At 49.3% G+C, this 20,936-nt stretch overlaps 1 protein-coding gene and 1 non-coding gene across 3 annotated transcripts in view; both read right to left on the bottom strand.

The window, feature by feature from the left end:
• The window catches only part of CTCF (CCCTC-binding factor), a 336,867-nt gene that overhangs the window by 88,750 nt on the left and 227,181 nt on the right, over positions 1 to 20,936 (bottom strand). For both annotated transcript variants that reach the window (XM_063945251.1, XM_063945250.1), the window contains exon 8: positions 10,282 to 10,464. In XM_063945251.1, the coding sequence (XP_063801321.1) occupies positions 10,282 to 10,464 (183 nt within the window). The remainder of the gene's footprint in view (positions 1 to 10,281; positions 10,465 to 20,936) is intronic.
• LOC134970433 (5S ribosomal RNA) lies at positions 15,399 to 15,517 on the bottom strand. The gene has a single exon (XR_010189775.1). It is a non-coding gene; the product is annotated as a 5S ribosomal RNA (ribosomal RNA).

Genomic DNA, 20,936 nt, shown 5'->3' with positions numbered 1-20,936 from the left:
CACCAATCACACCGTACAACTTGTGATCTAAACCCAGTTAACAGTATGATAACAGCGGAGCCTCTGAAAGATGGCTTCCTTCAACAATAACCCGAATTAGTTAACAATAACTATGTACAATTATTGCAGATAATCCGCACTTGGGATGGGCGCCCAGCATCCACTACGGACTCCGAGAAATAGATTTATCGGTAAGTAAAATCTTATTTTCTCTATCGTCCTAGTGGATGCTGGGGTTCCTGAAAGGACCATGGGGATTATACCAAAGCTCCCAAACGGGCGGGAGAGTGCGGATGACTCTGCAGCACCGAATGAGAGAACTCCAGGTCCTCCTTAGCCAGAGTATCAAATTTGTAAAATTTTACAAACGTGTTCTCCCCTGACCACGTAGCTGCTCGGCAAAGTTGTAATGCCGAGACCCCTCGGGCAGCCGCCCAAGATGAGCCCACCTTCCTTGTGGAGTGGGCCTTTACAGATTTAGGCTGTGGCAGGCCTGCCACAGAATGTGCAAGTTGGATTGTGCTACAGATCCAACGAGCAATCGTCTGCTTAGACGCAGGAGCACCCATCTTGTTGGGTGCATACAATATAAACAACGAGTCAGATTTTCTGACTCCAGCTGTCCTTGCAATATATATTTTTAATGCTCTGACAACGTCCAGTAACTTGGAGTCCTCCAAGTCACTTGTAGCCGCAGGCACTACAATAGGCAGGTTCAGATGAAATGCTGACACCACCTTAGGGAGAAAATGCGGACGAGTCCGCAGTTCTGCCCTGTCCGAATGGAAAATCAGATATGGGCTTTTGTAAGATAAAGCTGCCAGTTCTGACACTCTCCTGGCCGAAGCCAGGGCTAGAAGCATGGTCACTTTCCATGTGAGATATTTCAAATCCACCTTCTTTAGTGGTTCAAACCAATGAGATTTTAGAAAGTCCAAAACCACATTGAGATCCCACGGTGCCACTGGAGGCACCACAGGAGGCTGTATATGTAGCACTCCCTTAACAAAGGTCTGGACTTCAGGGACTGAAGCCAATTCTTTTTGAAAGAAAATCGACAGGGCCGAAATTTGAACCTTAATAGATCCCAATCTGAGACCCATAGACAATCCTGATTGCAGGAAATGTAGGAATCGACCCAGTTGAAATTCCTCCGTCGGAGCACTCCGATCTTCGCACCACGCAACATATTTTCGCCAAATTCGGTGATAATGTTGCACGGTTACTTCCTTCCTTGCTTTAATCAAAGTAGGAATGACTTCTTCCGGCATGCCTTTTTCCTTTAGGATCCGGCGTTCAACCGCCATGCCGTCAAACGCAGCCGCGGTAAGTCTTGAAACAGACAGGGACCCTGCTGAAGCAAGTCCCTCCTTAGAGGTAGAGGCCACGGATCTTCCGTGATCATCTCTTGAAGTTCCGGGTACCAAGTCCTTCTTGGCCAATCCGGAACCACTAGTATCGTCCTTACGCCTCTTTGCCGTATAATTCTCAATACTTTTGGTATGAGAGGCAGAGGAGGAAACACATACACCGACTGGTACACCCAAGGCGTTACCAGCGCGTCCACAGCTATTGCCTGCGGATCTCTTGACCTGGCGCAATACCTGTCCAGTTTTTTGTTGAGGCGAGACGCCATCATGTCCACCATTGGTCTTTCCCAACGGGTTACCAGCAAGTGGAAGACTTCTGGATGAAGTCCCCACTCTCCCGGGTGAAGATCGTGTCTGCTGAGGAAGTCTGCTTCCCAGTTGTCCACTCCCGGGATGAACACTGCTGACAGTGCTATCACATGATTCTCTGCCCAGCGAAGAATCCTTGCAGCTTCTGCCATTGCACTCCTGCTTCTTGTGCCGCCCTGTCTGTTCACATGGGCGACTGCCGTGATGTTGTCCGACTGGATCAACACCGGTTTTCCCTGAAGCAGAGGTTCTGCCTGGCTTAGAGCATTGTATATTGCTCTTAGTTCCAGAATGTTTATGTGAAGAGACGTTTCCAGGCTCGTCCATACTCCCTGGAAGTTTCTTCCTTGTGTGACTGCTCCCCAGCCTCTCAGGCTGGCGTCCGTGGTCACCAGGATCCAATCCTGTATGCCGAATCTGCGGCCCTCCAATAGATGAGCACTCTGCAACCACCACAGAAGAGATACCCTTGTCCTTGGAGACAGGGTTATCCGCTGGTGCATCTGAAGATGCGACCCTGACCATTTGTCCAACAGATCCCTCTGGAAAATTCGTGCATGGAATCTGCCGAATGGAATTGCTTCGTAAGAAGCCACCATTTTTCCCAGGACTCTTGTGCATTGATGTACAGACACCTTTCCTGGTTTTAGGAGGTTCCTGACAAGCTCGGATAACTCCTTGGCTTTTTCCTCCGGGAGAAAAACCTTTTTCTGAACCGTGTCCAGAATCATCCCTAGGAACAGCAGACGAGTTGTCGGCATTAACTGGGATTTTGGAATATTCAGAATCCACCCGTGCTGTTTTAGCACTTCTTGCGACAGTGCTAATCCCATCTCTAGCTGTTCTCTGGACCTTGCCCTTATTAGGAGATCGTCCAAGTATGGGATAATTAATATGCCTTTTCTTCGAAGAAGAATCATCATCTCGGCCATTACCTTTGTAAAGACCCGAGGTGCCGTGGACAATCCGAACGGCAGCGTCTGAAACTGATAGTGACAGTTTTGTACAACGAACCTGAGGTACCCCTGGTGTGAGGGGTAGATTGGAACGTGGAGATACGCATCCTTGATGTCCAAGGATACCATAAAGTCCCCCTCTTCCAGGTTCGCTATCACTGCTCTGAGTGACTCCATCTTGAACTTGAACTTCTTTATGTACAGGTTCAAGGACTTCAGATTTAGAATAGGCCTTACCGAGCCATCCGGCTTCGGTACCACAAAAAGAGTGGAATAATACCCCTTCCCTTGTTGTAGAAGAGGTACCTTGACTATCACCTGCTGAGAGTACAGCTTGTGAATGGCTTCCAAAACCGTCTCCCTTTCGGAGGGGGACGTTGGTAAAGCAGACTTCAGGAAACGGCGAGGTGGATCTGTCTCTAATTCCAACCTGTACCCCTGAGATATTATCTGCAGGATCCAGGGATCTACCTGCGAGTGAGCCCACTGCGCGCTGTAATTTTTGAGACGACCACCCACCGTCCCCGAGTCCGCTTGAGAAGCCCCAGCGTCATGCTGAGGCTTTTGTAGAAGCCGGGGAAGGCTTCTGTTCCTGGGAAGGAGCTGCCTGTTGCTGTCTCTTCCCTCGACCTCTGCCTCGTGGCAGATATGAATAGCCCTTTGCTCTCTTATTTTTAAAGGAACGAAAGGGCTGCGGTTGAAAAGTCGGTGCCTTTTTCTGTTGGGGAGTGACTTGAGGTAGAAAGGTGGATTTCCCGGCTGTAGCCGTGGCCACCAAATCTGATAGACCGACTCCAAATAACTCCTCCCCTTTATACGGCAAAACTTCCATATGTCGTTTTGAATCCGCATCGCCTGTCCACTGTCGCGTCCATAAAGCTCTTCTGGCCAAAAAATGGACATAGCACTTACCCGTGATGCCAGTGTGCAGATATCCCTCTGTGCATCACGCATATAAAGAAATGCATCCTTTATTTGTTCTAACGACAGTAAAATATTGTCCCTGTCCAGGGTATCAATATTTTCAATCAGGGACTCTGACCAAACTACCCCCGCACTGCACATCCAGGCAGTCGCTATAGCTGGTCGTAGTATAACACCTGCATGTGTGTATATACTTTTTTGGATATTTTCCATCCTCCTATCTGATGGATCTTTAAGTGCGGCCGTCTCAGGAGAGGGTAACGCCACTTGTTTAGATAAGCGTGTTAGCGCCTTGTCCACCCTAGGAGGTGTTTCCCAGCGCTCCCTAACCTCTGGCGGGAAAGGGTATAATGCCAATAATTTCTTTGAAATTATCAGCTTTTTATCAGGGGCAACCCACGCTTCATTACACACGTCATTTAATTCTTCTGATTCAGGAAAAACTATAGGTAGTTTTTTCACACCCCACATAATACCCTGTTTAGTGGTACCTGTAGTATCAGCTAAATGTAACGCCTCCTTCATTGCCAAAATCATATAACGTGTGGCCCTACTGGAAAATACGGTTGATTCGTCACCGTCACCACTGGAGTCAGTGCCTGCGTCTGGGTCTGTGTCGACCGACTGAGGCAAAGGGCGTTTCACAGCCCCTGACGGTGTTTGAGTCGCCTGGACAGGCACTAATTGATTGTCCGGCCGTCTCATGTCGTCAAACGACTGCTTTAGCGTGTTGACACTATCCCGTAGTTCCATAAATAAAGGCATCCATTCTGGTGTCGACTCCCTAGGGGGTGACATCCTCATATTTGGCAATTGCTCCGCCTCCACACCAATATCGTCCTCATACATGTCGACACACACGTACCGACACACAGCAGACACACAGGGAATGCTCCTAACGAAGACAGGACCCACTAGCCCTTTGGGGAGACAGAGGGAGAGTTTGCCAGCACACACCAAAAGCGCTATATATAACAGGGATAGCCTTATAATAAGTGCTCCCTTATAGCTGCTTTATATATATCAAAATATCGCCATAAATTTGCCCCCCCTCTCTGTTTTACCCTGTTTCTGTAGTGCAGTGCAGGGGAGAGACCTGGGAGCCTTCCTGACCAGCGGAGCTGTGAGAGGAAATGGCGCCGTGTGCTGAGGAGATAGGCCCCGCCCCTTTTCCGGCGGGCTCGTCTCCCGCTATTTAGTGAATCCAGGCAGGGGTTAAATATCTCCATATAGCCTCTGGGGGCTATATGTGAGGTATTTTTAGCCTTTATATAGGTTACATTTGCCTCCCAGGGCGCCCCCCCCCAGCGCCCTGCACCCTCAGTGACTGCGTGTGAAGTGTGCTGAGAGGAAAATGGCGCACAGCTGCAGTGCTGTGCGCTACCTTTAGAAGACTGCAGGAGTCTTCAGCCGCCGATTCTGGACCTCTTCTGACTTCAGCATCTGCAAGGGGGCCGGCGGCGCGGCTCCGGTGACCATCCAGGCTGTACCTGTGATCGTCCCTCTGGAGCTGATGTCCAGTAGCCAAGAAGCCAATCCATCCTGCACGCAGGTGAGTTCACTTCTTCTCCCCTCAGTCCCTCGTTGCAGTGATCCTGTTGCCAGCAGGACTCACTGTAAAATAAAAAACCTAAGCTAAACTTTTTCTAAGCAGCTCTTTAGGAGAGCCACCTAGATTGCACCCTTCTCGGCCGGGCACAAAAATCTAACTGGAGTCTGGAGGAGGGTCATAGGGGGAGGAGCCAGTGCACACCACCTGATCTGGAAAAGCTTTACTTTTTGTGCCCTGTCTCCTGCGGAGCCGCTATTCCCCATGGTCCTTTCAGGAACCCCAGCATCCACTAGGACGATAGAGAAATAGTATCCTTGTCTAAGGTATCCAGTTCCTCAGACAGAGAATCTGTCCATGCTGCTATAGCACTACACATCCAGGCCGACGCAATTGCCGGCCTCAGTAGAGTACCGGAATGTGTATAAACAGACTTCAGGATACCTTCCTGCTTCCTATCCGCAGGATCCTTTAGGGAGGCCGTATCCTGTGACGGCAGGGCCACCTTCTTAGATAAGCGTGTCAAAGCTTTGTCTACCCTAGGGGAGGATTCCCAGCGCACCCTGTCCGTTGGCGGGAAAGGGTACACCATAAGTAACCTTTTGGAAGTCAGCACTTTCCTATCAGGAGAATCCCATGCTTTTTCACATAACTCATTTAACTCATGTGAAGGGGGAAAGGTCACCTCTTGCCTTTTCTCCCCATACATATAAACCCTCTTGTCAGGGACCGGGGTTTCCTCTGTGATGTGTAACACATCTTTCATTGCTATAATCATGTAGCGGATGGCTTTAGCTATTTTAGGCTGCAACTTTGCCTCATCGCCATCGACACTGGAGTCAGAATTCGTGTCGATATCTGTGTCAACAATTTGGGATAGTGGGCGTTTGAGACCCTGACGGCCTCCGCGCTGTAGGATCAGGCATGGGTTGAGACCCAGACTGTCCCAAGGCTTCAGCTTTATCTAACCTTTTATGCAAGAGTTTACATTAACACCTTCCACATATCCATCCAATCAGGTGTCGGCACCGTCGGCGGAGACACCTCCTTCATTTACACCTGCTCTGCCTCCACATAGCCTTCCTCGTCAAACATGTCGACACAATCGTACCGACACACCACACACACACAGGGGATGCTCTATTTGAGGACAGGACCCCCACAAGGCCTATTGGAGAGACAGAGTATGCCAGCACACACCCCAGCGCTATATAACCCAGGAATTACACAGTAACTTAGTTTTTACCCAGTAGCCGCTGTATTTGTTATTGCGCTAAATTTATGTGCCCCCCCTCTCTTTTCACTCTCTTTCTACCGTGAGTCTGCAGGGGAGAGCCTGGGGAGCTTCCTCTCAGCGGAGCTGTGGAGAGAAAATGGCGCTGGTGAGTGCTGAGGAAGAAGCCCCGCCCCCTCAGAGGCGGGCTTCTGTCCCGCGTTTTGTGTAAAATTAATGGCGGGGGCTCATGCATATATACAGTGCCCAGCTGTATATATGCTGCTTATGCCAAGAGGTACCTTAATTGCTGCCCAGTGCGCCCCCCCCCTCCCTGCACCCAACAGTGACCGGAGTGTGTGGGTTAGTGTGGGAGCAATGGCGCACAGCTGCAGTGCTGTGCGCTACTTCATATGAAGACAGGAGTCTTCTGCCGCCGATTTAGACGTCTTCTTGCTTCACCCGCCGGCTTCTGATTTCTGGCTATGTGAGGGGGGCGGCGGCGTGGCTCCAGGAACGGACGACCAAGGTTAAGATCCTGTGTTCGAACCCTCTGGAGCTAATGGTGTCCAGTAGCCTAAGAAGCGCAACCTAGCCGCAGTTAGTAGGTTTGCTTCTCTCTGCTCAGTCCCACGTAGCAGAGAGTCTGTTGCCAGCAGAAGCTCTCTGAAAAAAAAAAAAAAAAAAAAAAAACCTAACTAAAATACGTTCTTATTAGCAAGCTCAGGAGAGCTCACTAAAACGCACCCAGCTCCGTCCGGGCACAGATTCTAACTGAGGTCTGGAGGAGGGGCATAGAGGGAGGAGTTCACACCAGTAGTACTAATTCTTTCTTAGAGTGCCCAGTCTCCTGCGGAGCCCGTCTATTCCCCATGGTCCTTACGGAGTCCCCAGCATCCGCTAGGACGTTAGAGAAAACTTGTTTAACCACCTACTTAAGTTTAAACCTATCCGGTTTCTCAGAGACAGCCTCAGCATCATCAGACACCTGAAGAATGACCCTGATTGCCTCAATCAAATCCAGGATATCCACCAATGACTTCCCTTCCCCATTAGAAACATCTGCATCAGTGTCTGTGGGATCAGTATATGCACCACCCTCGTAGGAGTACGTGTCCGGAATAGCAGTGGATTGGGTAGAGGTAATGGCTCGTTTAGAAGACGACTTAGTGTTATGCGGGCGAGAGTGACAGTTACAGCATCTGAACCGGTCACTGACTAAATCTGAGTGGAGATTTGATCTGCCCATGGCAGATTAATAGCAGGGTCCATAAACTGCTGCAGTGACACAGGTGGTCCCACAGGGGGTGCCAATTTAGTTACAAGCGTGTTTAACAACGTGGAAAATGTAACCCAAGGTGGGTCCTGTGATGCCCCAGGTGCTACCAACCCACTGGAGGGTAAGGAACCCCCTGAACCTGAACTCTCCGCTGCCATATTATCCTCCATTACATCCACGGCCTCACCACCACGCAATGTGGGAGAAGCCCCAGCGTCGTTGCCACGTGTAGCAGACATAACAATGTGCACAATATCAGGCAACCTGGTGCAAGGTGTAGCAGCAATATACCTAGCAAGAACACTCGGTGAAGTGTGCCTATGACAATACAGACCGGGAGTTCAATAGATATAAACTATATGGTGACTATAAATCACAAGTAAAAATACACAGCAAGTATATCTTCTGATACAATCCTATATTAAACAGAAAGAAAACCTGATACACTTAGCCCCCTCAGGTATAGTAATATAGGAGTAGCCCACTAAGTGAAATACCCTGTAATAAGGCACCCACGCAGCAGCTACATGCACACACACACACACACACACACACACATATACAGTCACAAGCGTACCATGCAGAAATTATGCACATTAAAACTGCACTGGACTAGCAATACAAGGTAACACTCAGTATGGCTATATGTGTTAACAATAGATATAACAAAGCACAGTAGATACTGGATGTATATCACAGGGTGTTTGTACCACACAACCCTGAATGTATGCACTCTCTTAACACTGTCCCAGTGACAGGTAGAATACTTAAGTGTCCTGTAGGAAGCACAGCACTGGCAATCAGGCGGTTCTACAGAGAATGACTTACCCTAGCAGTCCCAGGAACAGCTCAATCTGTGATGGCCGCTGGTCGGAAGTGAAGGAGAAAAATGCAGCTCCAGGGTGGGAACATTTGCAGATATGGCGCCCTGGGGCAGGGGGAAGGGTCCACAGGTCCGGCCTGCTCCCCCTGCTGACATCCCCACCGGGTGCTGCGGGCAGTGAAAAGCGGGGTTTATACAATGAAAAAAAACAGACCTGTGCGTATTAATTGTCCCTGGTGGCTATTGGAGCGGCTGCCCAGTAATCCGTGTCCACGCCAGCGCACGGCCTGCCTCCTACTGCCGCGCTGGATCACTGAAAAGTGCGGGTATGGAAGCCCCTTACCTTCCCCGTACCTGCGGCCCCACGATCCGGGAGGACGGTGGCGTGTGTGACTGACGGTTTGAAGAAACCGGGGCCTCCGCTGCAGTAATCCGGCAACCAGGGTGCGGGAGTATACAGCGCTGCTGGGGGTGACGGAGCTGCAGAGAGAAAAGTCTGAGGCTTTGCCTGCTGCAGCCCTTGTAGTCTTCAAAAGTATCTTCAGTTCTTTTATTTCAAATAAAGCGATCAATAGGCTGCCTGAGGCAGCCCCCCTGTTAAGTGCCTGCTTACTGCATGGCACCAACTTACAAACTGTGGTCCTGTGCACGGAGGCGGGGTTATAGAGGAGGCAGCGCTGTGCATCTTGGGAACAGTCAAAAGCTTTGAGCCTGTTGGTGCCTCGTATCAAGATCCTACTCTACAGCCCGATGTTAATCCTTGTGGAGCCCAGTGTACCCCGCAGAAATATCAGTTTATTATTCCACTTAGAAATTCAACAGAGAAAGTGCCAATTACCAAAAGCAAAACTGAAAAATGTCAGTAAAGCTCATGGCAGGAGTATACACACATGCACATTCGCCCTCATTCAGAGTTGATCGCTCGCTAGCTAGATGTTTTAGCAGCCGTGCAAACGCATAGTCGCCGCCCACGCGGAGTGTATTTTCGCTTTGCAAGTGTGCGAACGCCTGTGCAGCTGAGTGGTACAAAAACATTTTGTGCAGAACACTAGCCCTGCAGTTACTTATACTGTGCAATTAATCCAGCGACGGAGATCCCGGAATTGACATCAGACACCCGCCCTGTAAACACCGGCGTTTCCCTAACCACTCACAGAAAACGGTCAGTTGACACCCATAAACGCCCTCTTCCAGTCTATCACCTTGCGATCGGCTGTGTGAATGGATTCTTCGCTAGAACCATTGCACAGAAACAATGCTCTTTCTATCCGTACGACGCGTGTGCACATTGCCTTGCATACGCAGTTTTGCCATTTTTTTTTTTTACCTGATCACTGTGAAAATCGGAAACGAGCGATCAACTCGGAATGACCCCCATTATCTTTTGCAATTACTTGAACTCATCACTAACAATGGCATACCGTTATGTGTTAAGCTGGGCATACACCAAACAATTATCTGGCAGACCATCTGCCAGATCTGGCTGGTTGGAATGAAAATCTGGCAATGAATGAGAACAAATGACAATTGACCATTTACTTCCACTGAATGACATTGTGTCGGTTTTTGAGTGTTTGAGCAAATGGTTGATCATTATTTGCTCTCATCCATTACCAGATTTTCATTCCAACCAGCAAGATCTGACAGATGATCTGCCAGATAATCGTATAGTGTGCCAAGCTTTAGTTTTACTCAGAGAAGCACCCAAATAAAAATGAACATTATCCCTGCAAATATTTCAGTTCTACAGATTTACAAAAAAAAAAAAAACCCCCACTATCTCCCATAATGTATTCAAAATAAGCACAAATGGTGTGATATGTACAAGCAAGATTCACAAACAAAAAACTCAACTCACCCTGCGTGTAAAAGTTTTTCCACACTTGGAACAAACAAATGCTGCAGGAACAAAACTAGGATCATGGTATCTTTTGAAGTGCATGTCCAGTAGTTGTTTCTGGCGGAAGGTTTTATCACAATGGCTGCAAGCATAGGGCTTCTCTCCAGTATGGGTTCGTTTGTGCATTATCATGTGACGCTCCTGAGAAAAAAAAATTAGATTTTACTCACCGGTAAATCTATTTCTCGTAGTCCGTAGTGGATGCTGGGGACTCCGTAAGGACCATGGGGAATAGCAGCTCCGCAGGAGACTGGGCACAACTAACGAAAGCTTTAGGACTACCTGGTGTGCACTGGCTCCTCCCTCTATGACCCTCCTCCAGACCTCAGTTAGGATACTGTGCCCGGAAGAGCTGACACAATAAGGAAGGATTTTTGAATCCCGGGTAAGACTCATACCAGCCACACCAATCACACCGTATAACTCGTGATACTATACCCAGTTAACAGTATGAATAATAACTGAGCCTCTCAACAGATGGCTCAACAATAACCCTTTTGTTAAACAATAACTATATACAAGTATTGCAGACAATCCGCACTTGGGATGGGCGCCCAGCATCCACTACGGACTACGAGAAATAGATTTACCGGTGAGTAAAATCTTATTTTCTCTAACATCCTAAGTGGATGCTGGGTACTCCGTAAGGACCATGGGGATTATACCAAAGCTCCCAAACGGGCGGGAGAGTGCGGATGACTCTGCAGCACCGAATGAGCGAACTCTAGGTCCTCCTCAGCCAGGGTATCAAACTTGTAGAATTTTGCAAAGCTGTTTGACCCCGACCAAGTAGCTGCTCGGCAAAGTTGTAACGCCGTGACCCCTCGGGCAGCCGCCCAAGAAGAGCCCACCTTCCTTGTGGAATGGGCTTTCACTGATCTAGGATGCTGCAGTCCAGCCGCAGAATGTGCAAGTTGAATCGTGCTACAGATCCAGCGAGCAATAGTCTGCTTTGAAGCAGGAGCACCCAGCTTGTTGGGTGCATACAGGATAAATAGCGAGTCAGTTTTCCTGACACTAGCTGTCCTGGAAATCAGGATTTTGGTACTTACCGATAAATCCCTTTCTCCGATTCCACAGGGGCCACTGGAGTGTAGTTACAATGGGGAGATAGTAGGTGGTATTGGTAGCTGGCACTTTAAAAATTCTCACACTGTGGCTAGCTCCTCCCCTACTATCTCCCCTCCAAGCCAGTCTACGTTAAACTGTGCCCGAGGAGAGCTGTAATAAACAAACCGTAAGGTAGAGGAGGTTAACGACGCCCTGTAAACCAGGCGAACACAAACTAAACCTGGAACAGAACCTGACAAAAAACCAGGCTAGCCTGAACCCAACAAGCAGTCATATGGTGATCTGCAATCGTTAATCAAACAAAAATCAGGAGAAACAGCGCTGGGCGGGCGTCCAGTGGCCCCTGTGGAATCGGAGAAAGGGATTTATCGGTAAGTACCAAAATCCTGATTTCTCCTTCATCCACTAGGGGCCACTGGAGTGTAGTTACAATGGGGACGTCCCAGAGCTCCCAAAAAACGGGTGGGAAAGCGCTGAGAGTCCTGTAAAAACTGCTCGGCCAAACAGTGATGCAGAGGCCGTAAAAGTGTCAAACTTGTAGAATTTGACAAAACGAATGTCGGTTTGACCAAGTAGCCGCCCGACAAAATATTCATGGAGACCCCGCGGGCGGCTGCCCACGAAGGTCTTACAATGCGCGTAAAGCGCGCTGAATTGGAAAACGGAGGTTCCCTAGTAACCGCCAAGAAGACTGTCTGATGATCAGATGTATCCAACTGTCCAGCATATGCTGGGGCCCCGGCTATTTAGTACGGGAGCATCGTCCAGAGCAAAGAAGAAAAAACACTTCATCGAATAGCCTGAGACCTCTGTAGAGAGAGTTGACGAGCCCTGACAACATTCAGAGAGGATTGAAAACCACTAGTGTCAGATTTATATGAAAAATGGACCTCCCCTCTGGAAGAAACGACCGCTGAGGCCGAAGCCGAGCCCGGGGAGTTGCCAATAGAGTACTCCCTGAACAAGAGGCCGAACTTACGGCCGCTAGGCTAATCTCATTTGGAAGAAAAGCGAAAAAGGCAGAGACCTAAAATTCCGGTCAGTGTGGTTTGAAGCGCAGCGGAGCAAAAAACCTCCCAGAGAAACCAAAGATGAATGGTAACTGGAAGAAGGGGGAAAAACCCCCTTTTATCTTCATTATGTTCCATAAAGTTTTCCCAAAGTGGCAAAAGCGAGAAGAGGTAATAGACTTCTGAAATCGGAGCCCAGTAGGCCTAACCGAACTAGGGAACTCCTCCCTTCTGAGGTCTCGTGAACAGTCACACGGGTAACCGAAACCAGTGTAAAATTGAACAAGGAGAAAAAAAAAAGGAGCCTGTTGAAGTAGACAGTCCAGTCGAGGTAGGAGCCAAGGCTCCTCTACTGACAACAGGCGTATCTGTATCTTCAAGTCATGCGTGGCCCAACCAGCGCCACCGAGAGGACTAGCACGCATAATCCCCTCCTGTGTTACTGAACATGAAGTAGAAATAGAAAAGGAGGCAGGATAGAATAACCAGAAAACTCCCCGGAGCCCTGAGGGCCTCCACGGCTACTGCCGTCCGAGAGTAATAAAGGGTTAAAGAGTCAGTCAGAACGCCCTGAGGTCGATCCGAAATCTCCGCCCACAGCGGACCAGCTGACAAAACTCCGGGGCATGTTCCCTCACCCAGGAGTCTGACCTGGTGGCTTGATCTGGAAACAAGATTGTTGTCCCACGTTCCGAGAGGAATGGAGGCGACCACTCATTACGTCGCAACTTGACTGAAGAAATAGAGTCTCTGGTGCCGAGGAATGAAAAAAAACCTCTGACGGACCGTGTTGAGAAACGTCTATGCGGAGCATAAATTGGATCTGTGTCGAATCAGAAGCTCGTGGATCCTCCGGATATTCAGAAGCCACCTAATGTACAGAGTGGGATAGTAGCAGTAAATTGTCCCATTAGGGAACCAACGTCACCCACTGCCCTTGAAAAAGAGTTATTCTGTTATCTTCCTAAACTCTGTGGGAGCGGAAGAGAGAAGAGTAAAGGACTTACAGTGAAAATGAGAATCCTGTTAAGGGGGAATCTGAGAAAAGCCTGTCCAACGGAAATCAGTAAACAGGCATCTCTGAAGACAAGGGACACGTAAAACTCCCTTTCTTGTTTAAACTAGCAATCACAGACTAAAAGGATTGTAAGGCCAGAATAGGCCTGTCCGAGCCACTTGGCTTCGGAACGTGAAAAGAAAACAAAGGCCTGAGAACTGTCCTAATTCAAATGATATGTGTAAAACAGGGATCAACACCCTTTGCGGTTAGAAACCTATGGAGCGCAGCCTGCAGTATGACTCTCTTGTCATCGTAAATCAGCCGACCCATGCCGAGGGACTCCTGAGACGGTTGTAACCGCCCAAGCCTTCTCCCATCGACCTGCGCCTACCCTGGGACCCTGCAGGTGTAATGGGTGTATAGGATGACATAAAATCAGACTGGACTGAGGATGTTGAACCTCTGCTTCAGCCTTTTTACCCTGAGAACCCCTGGCGACGAAGATATCACCCGTGTGGAGTCAAAAACCTGAAAGGGCACGAAAAAATCTAAAGGGAAGACCAGTAAAGGTCTGTCTTGGAGCTGGGGCAGTAGTAGGAGAAATCAAAGTGGACCTACCTCCATTGGTTCAAGAAATCCTGCAGAAAGTTCCTTCCCCAGAACCATCTGCCCCGTAGGATTTCATGTTTACTTGTCACTGTCGCAGCCCCAGAGGTCGTCGGGTTAAGACAGCCCAAGCGAAGATGCAGGGTCCGAGTCTGTAGACATGGAGACCTCCAAGGAACATAAAGCAGAATCGTGATTCTGACCTGTATCAAAGTATCAATTGATCCTGATGCGAAGCATCCTGTAACCTAGAGGACAATTGTTCCCCAACCTACCTGCTCCGGATACGGTAGAACCATGCTGCCGCATATGTCGATGGATCCCTGAGCAAGGTTGCCTCAGGAAAACGGCGGCTTGATGGACCGGCGATACACCGAGGTGTATACCTTAGAGAGGTTCTGATACCATCTCCTGCCATCTGCGGGGAAAAGATAGGAAAACAAACCTTGTTTGATACCTGATATTGTGTATTCGGGTGTCTGTCGGCCGCCTACCGGAGCCTGCCCAGCTCATCCGAAACTGAACCAGTCGCTGTCATTTTCGTCAATGGCGTGGAACCCTGATGGACTTGACGTGTCCTCCTCCTTTACCTGCAGTATCAGATGAACTGCTGTATTATGTACCTGTATATTCTGAGACACTGGTTCAGATCCACAGAAAACAGACATCAGTAATGCATGGAATGTTAGCAAAGTTTATTTTTGGAAAGGTGTGTTTGGTCCCGCTGTGATTTGATCCTGTGACCTTGGAAACCAAAGTCCAAGGGCTTACCTGATGAGCTATTGTCTGGATAATAGTGACATTACCTGCATCATTGATCAAACAGGGGTGTGCAGGTGCGTGGAGGGCGAAGCAGATGGCTCCGCCGCATACCTCACACCTCAGAGGGAATTCTTCGACTATCCCAGGAGAGACAAACGAAAGGAGAAAAGGTGGGTTAAATAAACAGAGCCCTACGTAAGGTCTGCACTATAATGTGTAGTGACCGATACGATTAAAATAAACTTTCTGGAGCAGCGGAGACCTGAACCAGCAACGCTGCGCTGTGGGACAGGAGTCTTAGCCCTAGGCTATAGGAGTTCTCCTTAAAGTTTTGTTTGGATTCAAACCCCTGTTCAGATACCCGCTACTAGCGTACTGAGCCGCAGCGCTATTTGTCTGATGCCTTACACGCATTCCACAATTACAAATAGCATTAGTAACTAGTGACAAGAAGGAATAATAAAGGGAAGGCAACACCCCGCCCTGTATTTAGTGTACCGCTAATTAAGGTGCACCAGATGTTTCTCTGAGGTTCCGCTGGCTTTTCAAAATGGTGACCAGCCTGTGAGAAAGATGGGGGAAAATGTTATGTGCAAGATGTTGTTATTAGAAAACATTGCGGAAGTAGCCTACAGCACCTGGTGTTCCCAGGCGGTCTCCCATCCAAGTACTAACCGGGCCTGACCCTGCTTAGTGTCCGAGATCAGACGAGATCGGGCGTGTTCAGGGTGGTGTGGCCGTAGGCTTTTATCCCCTATATCTGGTATTTTATGGATTTATCTATATACATACCTACACGCACCTAAATATATATATCTATATATATACATGCACAAACATAACTATATATGTATATATACACACACACCGTAGGTAAATAAATACTGCACAGTAGATCCTTTTAATTATTATTGAGCTGAGTCCCAGCTACTGTAATAGAGCAGGTTCCCTGATTTGCAAGTAGGAAAATGCTGGGTAGAGGACTCTACTGCAGGAGGAATGTATCTATATTTCAGCAGCCTGAAGTATCGAAAAGTTACAAATCCCAGAGCTGTTGCCTAGCGATGGGGAGACCTGGGAGCCCACTGAGTAAAGCGGGTTAACTGTTAATATACCTGGGACTTTATTTGTATTTGTCTCTGAGTATGCAAGATTAGCCCACTGGGCTATAGGAGACACTGCAAATATGAAGCCAGGTCTGTGCAGGGAGGAAATGGCCGCCAGAGTGAAACTCCTCTGGGCTATGCGATAAAATCTATATAGTGGATAACTGGATTAGTGCTGAGCCACTCTGACTATATCACATTCTCCCCAGCACCATGTGCATTAAACTCACATAAATGCCTATTACACTATAACAGTGGCCGGGGAGCGGAGAATGCTGAGCCCGCTGTACAGAGCAGGAGTTAGCTCCGCCCCCCGGCTATGGCGCCTTATTGCAAAACTAAGCGGGAAGCGAGCTGTACCCTCCGCTGGGCCTGCGAGTCACCGCCGGGGAGCGCTGAGCCCGCTATACAGCGCTAGTAGAGCCCTGTATCTGCTAGCCGCCGCCGGGGAGTGTTGCGCTGAACAGAGCGCGAGTCGCCGCCTGGGAGCAGGGAGCGCTGAGCTCGCTCTACAGAGCGGGACTTAGCTCCGCCCCCTCCGTACAAGGCGCCAAATTTAAACATTGCTTTGCGCTCGAGCGGGATCCCTGTGCCGGCTCTGTGAGTCGCGCTGAGTGGGGATCTGTGCGGGGGGTGCGGGGAGCTGGGGGAGCAGAGGGTTATCAGAATGACACACACCCGTTTTTCAGTCAGGGTTGTATAAACACATACTCAGCCTCCCCCAATCATCCTGTCTGTTTCTCCATGAGGAGGACAGGTAAGGATACAATAAAGTACATTACAGCCCCAGAGAGCCCTTCTGGAGTGGGTTGTACAACAATAAACAGATTGCTCTAAAAACATACATAGCCACCACAAATAAAGTATACTTCACTCACCACTGTGTTCTTGGTGGATCGGCCCCGACACACGCCGCACGCAGCGGCGTCCAGCCGGAATCTTCTGTGGTGGGGTGGTCCCGACACAAGCCGCACGCAGCGGTGTCCGACCATTTTTGATACTCACCGCTGCCATGCTGCCGGAATCTTCTGCTGGATGGAGTGGCCGCGACACGCGCCGCACGCAGCGGTGTCCGCCAACTCAGGAGAGCTCAGTGTCTCCCTCAGCCGGGGCCCATCCCTAGCCGCACGCAGCTGCGATGGGACCCCGCCGGCAGCTCCCACGGTGCAGACTGGCAGTGGCAGAGCTGCCAGTCTGTGAGTGTGTGTAAGAAAAATAAAATAATAAAGAAAAAAGAAGAAAATTCTTCAGCTAAACCCAAGTGAACCAGCTACCTCGGGCACTTAACTAAGACTGGCTTGGAGGGGAGATAGTAGGGGAGGAGCTAGCCACAGTGTGAGAATTTTTAAAGTGCCAGCTACCAATACCACCTACTATCTCCCCATTGTAACTACACTCCAGTGGCCCCTAGTGGATGAAGGAGAAACATACATTTTCAGGGCCCTGACTACGTCCAACAACTTGGAATCCTCCAAGTCTTTAGTAGCCGCAGGCACCACAATAGGTTGGTTCAAATGAAAGGCTGATACCACCTTAGGGAGAAACTGGGGACGAGTCCTCAATTCTGCCCTATCCATATGGAAAATCAGATAAGGGCTTTTACATGACAAAGCCGCCAATTCTGACACGCCTGGCCGAAGCGAAGGCCAACAGCATGACCACTTTCCACGTGAGATATTTTAATGCCACGGTTTTAAGTGGCTCAAACCAATGTGACTTTAGGAAATCCAACACCACGTTGAGATCCCAAGGTGCCACTGGAGGCACAAAAGGGGGCTGAATATGCAGCACTCCCTTAACAAATGTCTGAACTTCAGGCAGTGAAGCCAGTTCTTTCTGGAAGAAAATCGATAGAGCCGAAATTTGGACCTTAATGGAACCCAATTTTAGGTCCATAGTCACCCCTGACTGTAGGAAGTGCAAAAATCGGCCCAGCTGAAATTCTTCCATTGGGGCCTTCTTAGCCTCACACCACGCAACATATTTTCGCCATATGCGGTGATAATGGTTCGCGGTAACCTCTTTCCTAGCTTTTATCAGCGTAGGAATGACTTCCTCCGGAATGCCCTTTTCCTTCAGGATCCTGCGTTCAACCGCCATGCCGTCAAACGCAGCCGCGGTAAGTCTTGGAACAGACAGGGCCCCTGTTGTAGCAGGTCCTGTCTGAGCGGCAGAGGCCATGGGTCCTCTGTGATCATTTCTTGAAGTTCCGGGTACCAAGCTCTTCTTGGCCAATCCGGAACAATGAGTATAGTTCTTACTCCTCTTCTTATTATCCTCAGCACCCTGGGTATGAGAGGAAGAGGAGGGAACACATAAACCGACTGGTACACCCACGGTGTCACTAGAGCGTCCACAGCTATCGCCTGAGGGTCTCTCGACCTGGCGCAATATTTTTCCAGCTTTTTGTTTAGGCGGGACGCCATCATGTCCACCTGTGGCCTTTCCCAACGGTTTACAATCAGTTGGAAGACTTCTTGATGAAGTCCCCACTCTCCCGGGTGGAGGTCGTGCCTGCTGAGGAAGTCTGCTTCCCAGTTGTCCACTCCCGGAATGAACACTGCTGACAGTGCTAACACGTGATTTTCTGCCCATCGGAGAATCCTTGTGGCTTCTGCCATCGCCATCCTGCTTCTTGTGCCGCCCTGTCGATTTACATGGGCGACTGCCGTGATGTTGTCTGACTGGATCAGTAACGGCTGGTTTTGAAGCAAGGGTCTTGCCTGACTTAGGGCATTGTAAATGGCCCTCAGTTCCAGAATATTTATGTGCAGGGAAGTCTCCTGACTTGACCATATTCCTTGGAAGTTTCTTCCCTGTGTGTCTGCCCATCAGCCTCGAAGGCTGGCATCCGTGGTCACCAGGACCCAGTCCTGTATGCCGAATCTGCGGACCTCTTGAAGATGAGCACTCTGCAGCCACCACAGCAGAGACACCCTGGTCCTTGGAGACAGGGTTATCAGACGATGCATCTGAAGATGTGATCCGGACCATTTGTCCAACAGGTCCCACTGAAAGGTCCTTGCATGGAACCTGCCGAATGGAATTGCTTCGTAGGAAGCTACCATTTTTCCCAGGACTCGCGTGTAGTGATGCACCGACACCTGTTTTGGTTTCAGGAGGCCTCTGACTAGAGATGACAGCTCCTTGGCTTTCTCCTCCGGGAGAAACACTTTTTTCTGTTCTGTGTCCAGAACCATCCCCAGGAACAGTAGACGAGTCGTAGGGACCAGCTGTGACTTTGGAATATTTAGAATCCAACCGTGCTGTTGTAGCACCTCCCGAGATAGTGCTACCCCGACTAGCAACTGCTCGCTGGACCTCGCCTTTATCAGGAGATCGTCCAAGTACGGGATAATTAAAAACTCCCTTTTTTCGAAGGAGTATCATCATTTCGGCCATTACCTTGGTAAATACCCTCGGTGCCGTGGACAGACCAAACGGCAACGTCTGGAATTGGTAATGACAATCCTGTACCACAAATCTGAGGTACTCCTGGTGAGGATGGTAAATGGGGACATGCAGGTAAGCATCCTTGATGTCCAGTGATACCATGTAATCCCCCTCGTCCAGGCTTGAAATAACCGCCCTGAGCGATTGCGTCTTGAACTTGAATTTTTTTATATATGTGTTCAAGGATTTAAAATTTAAAATGGGTCTCACCGAACCGTCCGGTTTCGGTACCACAAACATTGTGGAATAGTAACCCCGTCCTTGTTGAAGGAGGGGCACCTTGACTATCACCTGCTGGGAATACAGCTTGTGAATTGCCTCTAGCACAGCCTCCCTGGCTGAGGGAGTTGTCGGCAAGGCAGATTTGAGGAAACGGCGAGGGGGAGACGCCTCGAATTCCAGCTTGTAGCCCTGAGATACCACTTGAAGAATCCAGTGATCCACCCGTGAGCGAGCCCACTGATTGCTGAAGTTCTTGAGACGGGCCCCCACCGTACCTGGCTCCGCCTGTGGAGCCCCAGCGTCATGCGGTGGACTTAGAGGAAGCGGGGGAGGACTTTTGTTCCTGGGAACTGGCTGTATGCTGCAGCTTTTTCCCTCTACCTCTGGGCAGAAAGGACGCGCCTTTAACCCGCTTGCCTTTTTGGGGCCGAAAGGACTGTACCTGATAATACAGTGCTTTCTTTGGCTGTGAGGGAACATGGGGTAAAAATGCTGACTTCCCAGCTGTCGCTGTGGAAACGAGGTCCGAGAGACCATCCCCAAACAACTCCTCACCCTTGTAAGGCAAAACTTCCATGTGCCTTTTAGAATCTGCATCCCCTGTCCACTGCTGAGTCTATAATCCTCTCCTGGCAGAAATGGACATTGCACTTATTTTAGATGCCAGCCGGCAAATATCCCTCTGTGCATCTCTCATGTATAAGACTGCCTCTTTTATATGCTCTATGGTTAGCAATACAGTGTCCCTGTCAAGGGTATCTATATTTTCCGACAGGGAATCTGACCACGCAGCTGCAGCAATAGCTGGTCTCAGTATAATGCCTGAGTGTGTATATACAGACTTCAGGATAGCCTCCTGCTTCCTATCAGCAGGCTCCTTTAGGGCGGCCGTATCCGGAGACGGTAGTGCCACCTTCTTTGACAGGCGTGTGAGCGCTTTATCCACCCTAGGGGATGTCTCCCAACGTGACCTATCCTCTGGCGGGAAAGGGTACGCCATTAGTAACTTTTTAGAAATTACCAGTTTCTTATCGGGGGAAGCCCACGCTTCTTCACACACTTCATTTAATTCCTCAGATGGGGGAAAAACCACTGGTAGTTTTTTCTCCCCAAACATCATACCCTTTTTTGTGGTAGCTGGGTTAGTATCAGAAATGTGTAACACACTTTTCATTTCCTCAATCATGTAACGTGTGGCCCTATTGGAAGTTACATTAGTCTCATCGTCGTCGACACTGGATTCAGTATCTGTGTCGACATCTGTGTCTGCCATCTGAGGTAGCGGGCGTTTTAGAGCCCCTGATGGCTTTTGAGACAGCTGGGCAGGCACGAGCTGAGAAGCCGGCTGTCCCACATCTGCTATGTCGTCAAACCTTTTATGTA

This window comes from Pseudophryne corroboree, chromosome 11 (genome assembly GCF_028390025.1).
Source record: "Pseudophryne corroboree isolate aPseCor3 chromosome 11, aPseCor3.hap2, whole genome shotgun sequence".
In the NCBI taxonomy this organism is placed as follows: domain Eukaryota; kingdom Metazoa; phylum Chordata; class Amphibia; order Anura; family Myobatrachidae; genus Pseudophryne; species Pseudophryne corroboree.
The sequence above is the reverse complement of the archived record's forward strand: the minus strand, read 5'-3'. Positions and strand labels throughout refer to the sequence as shown.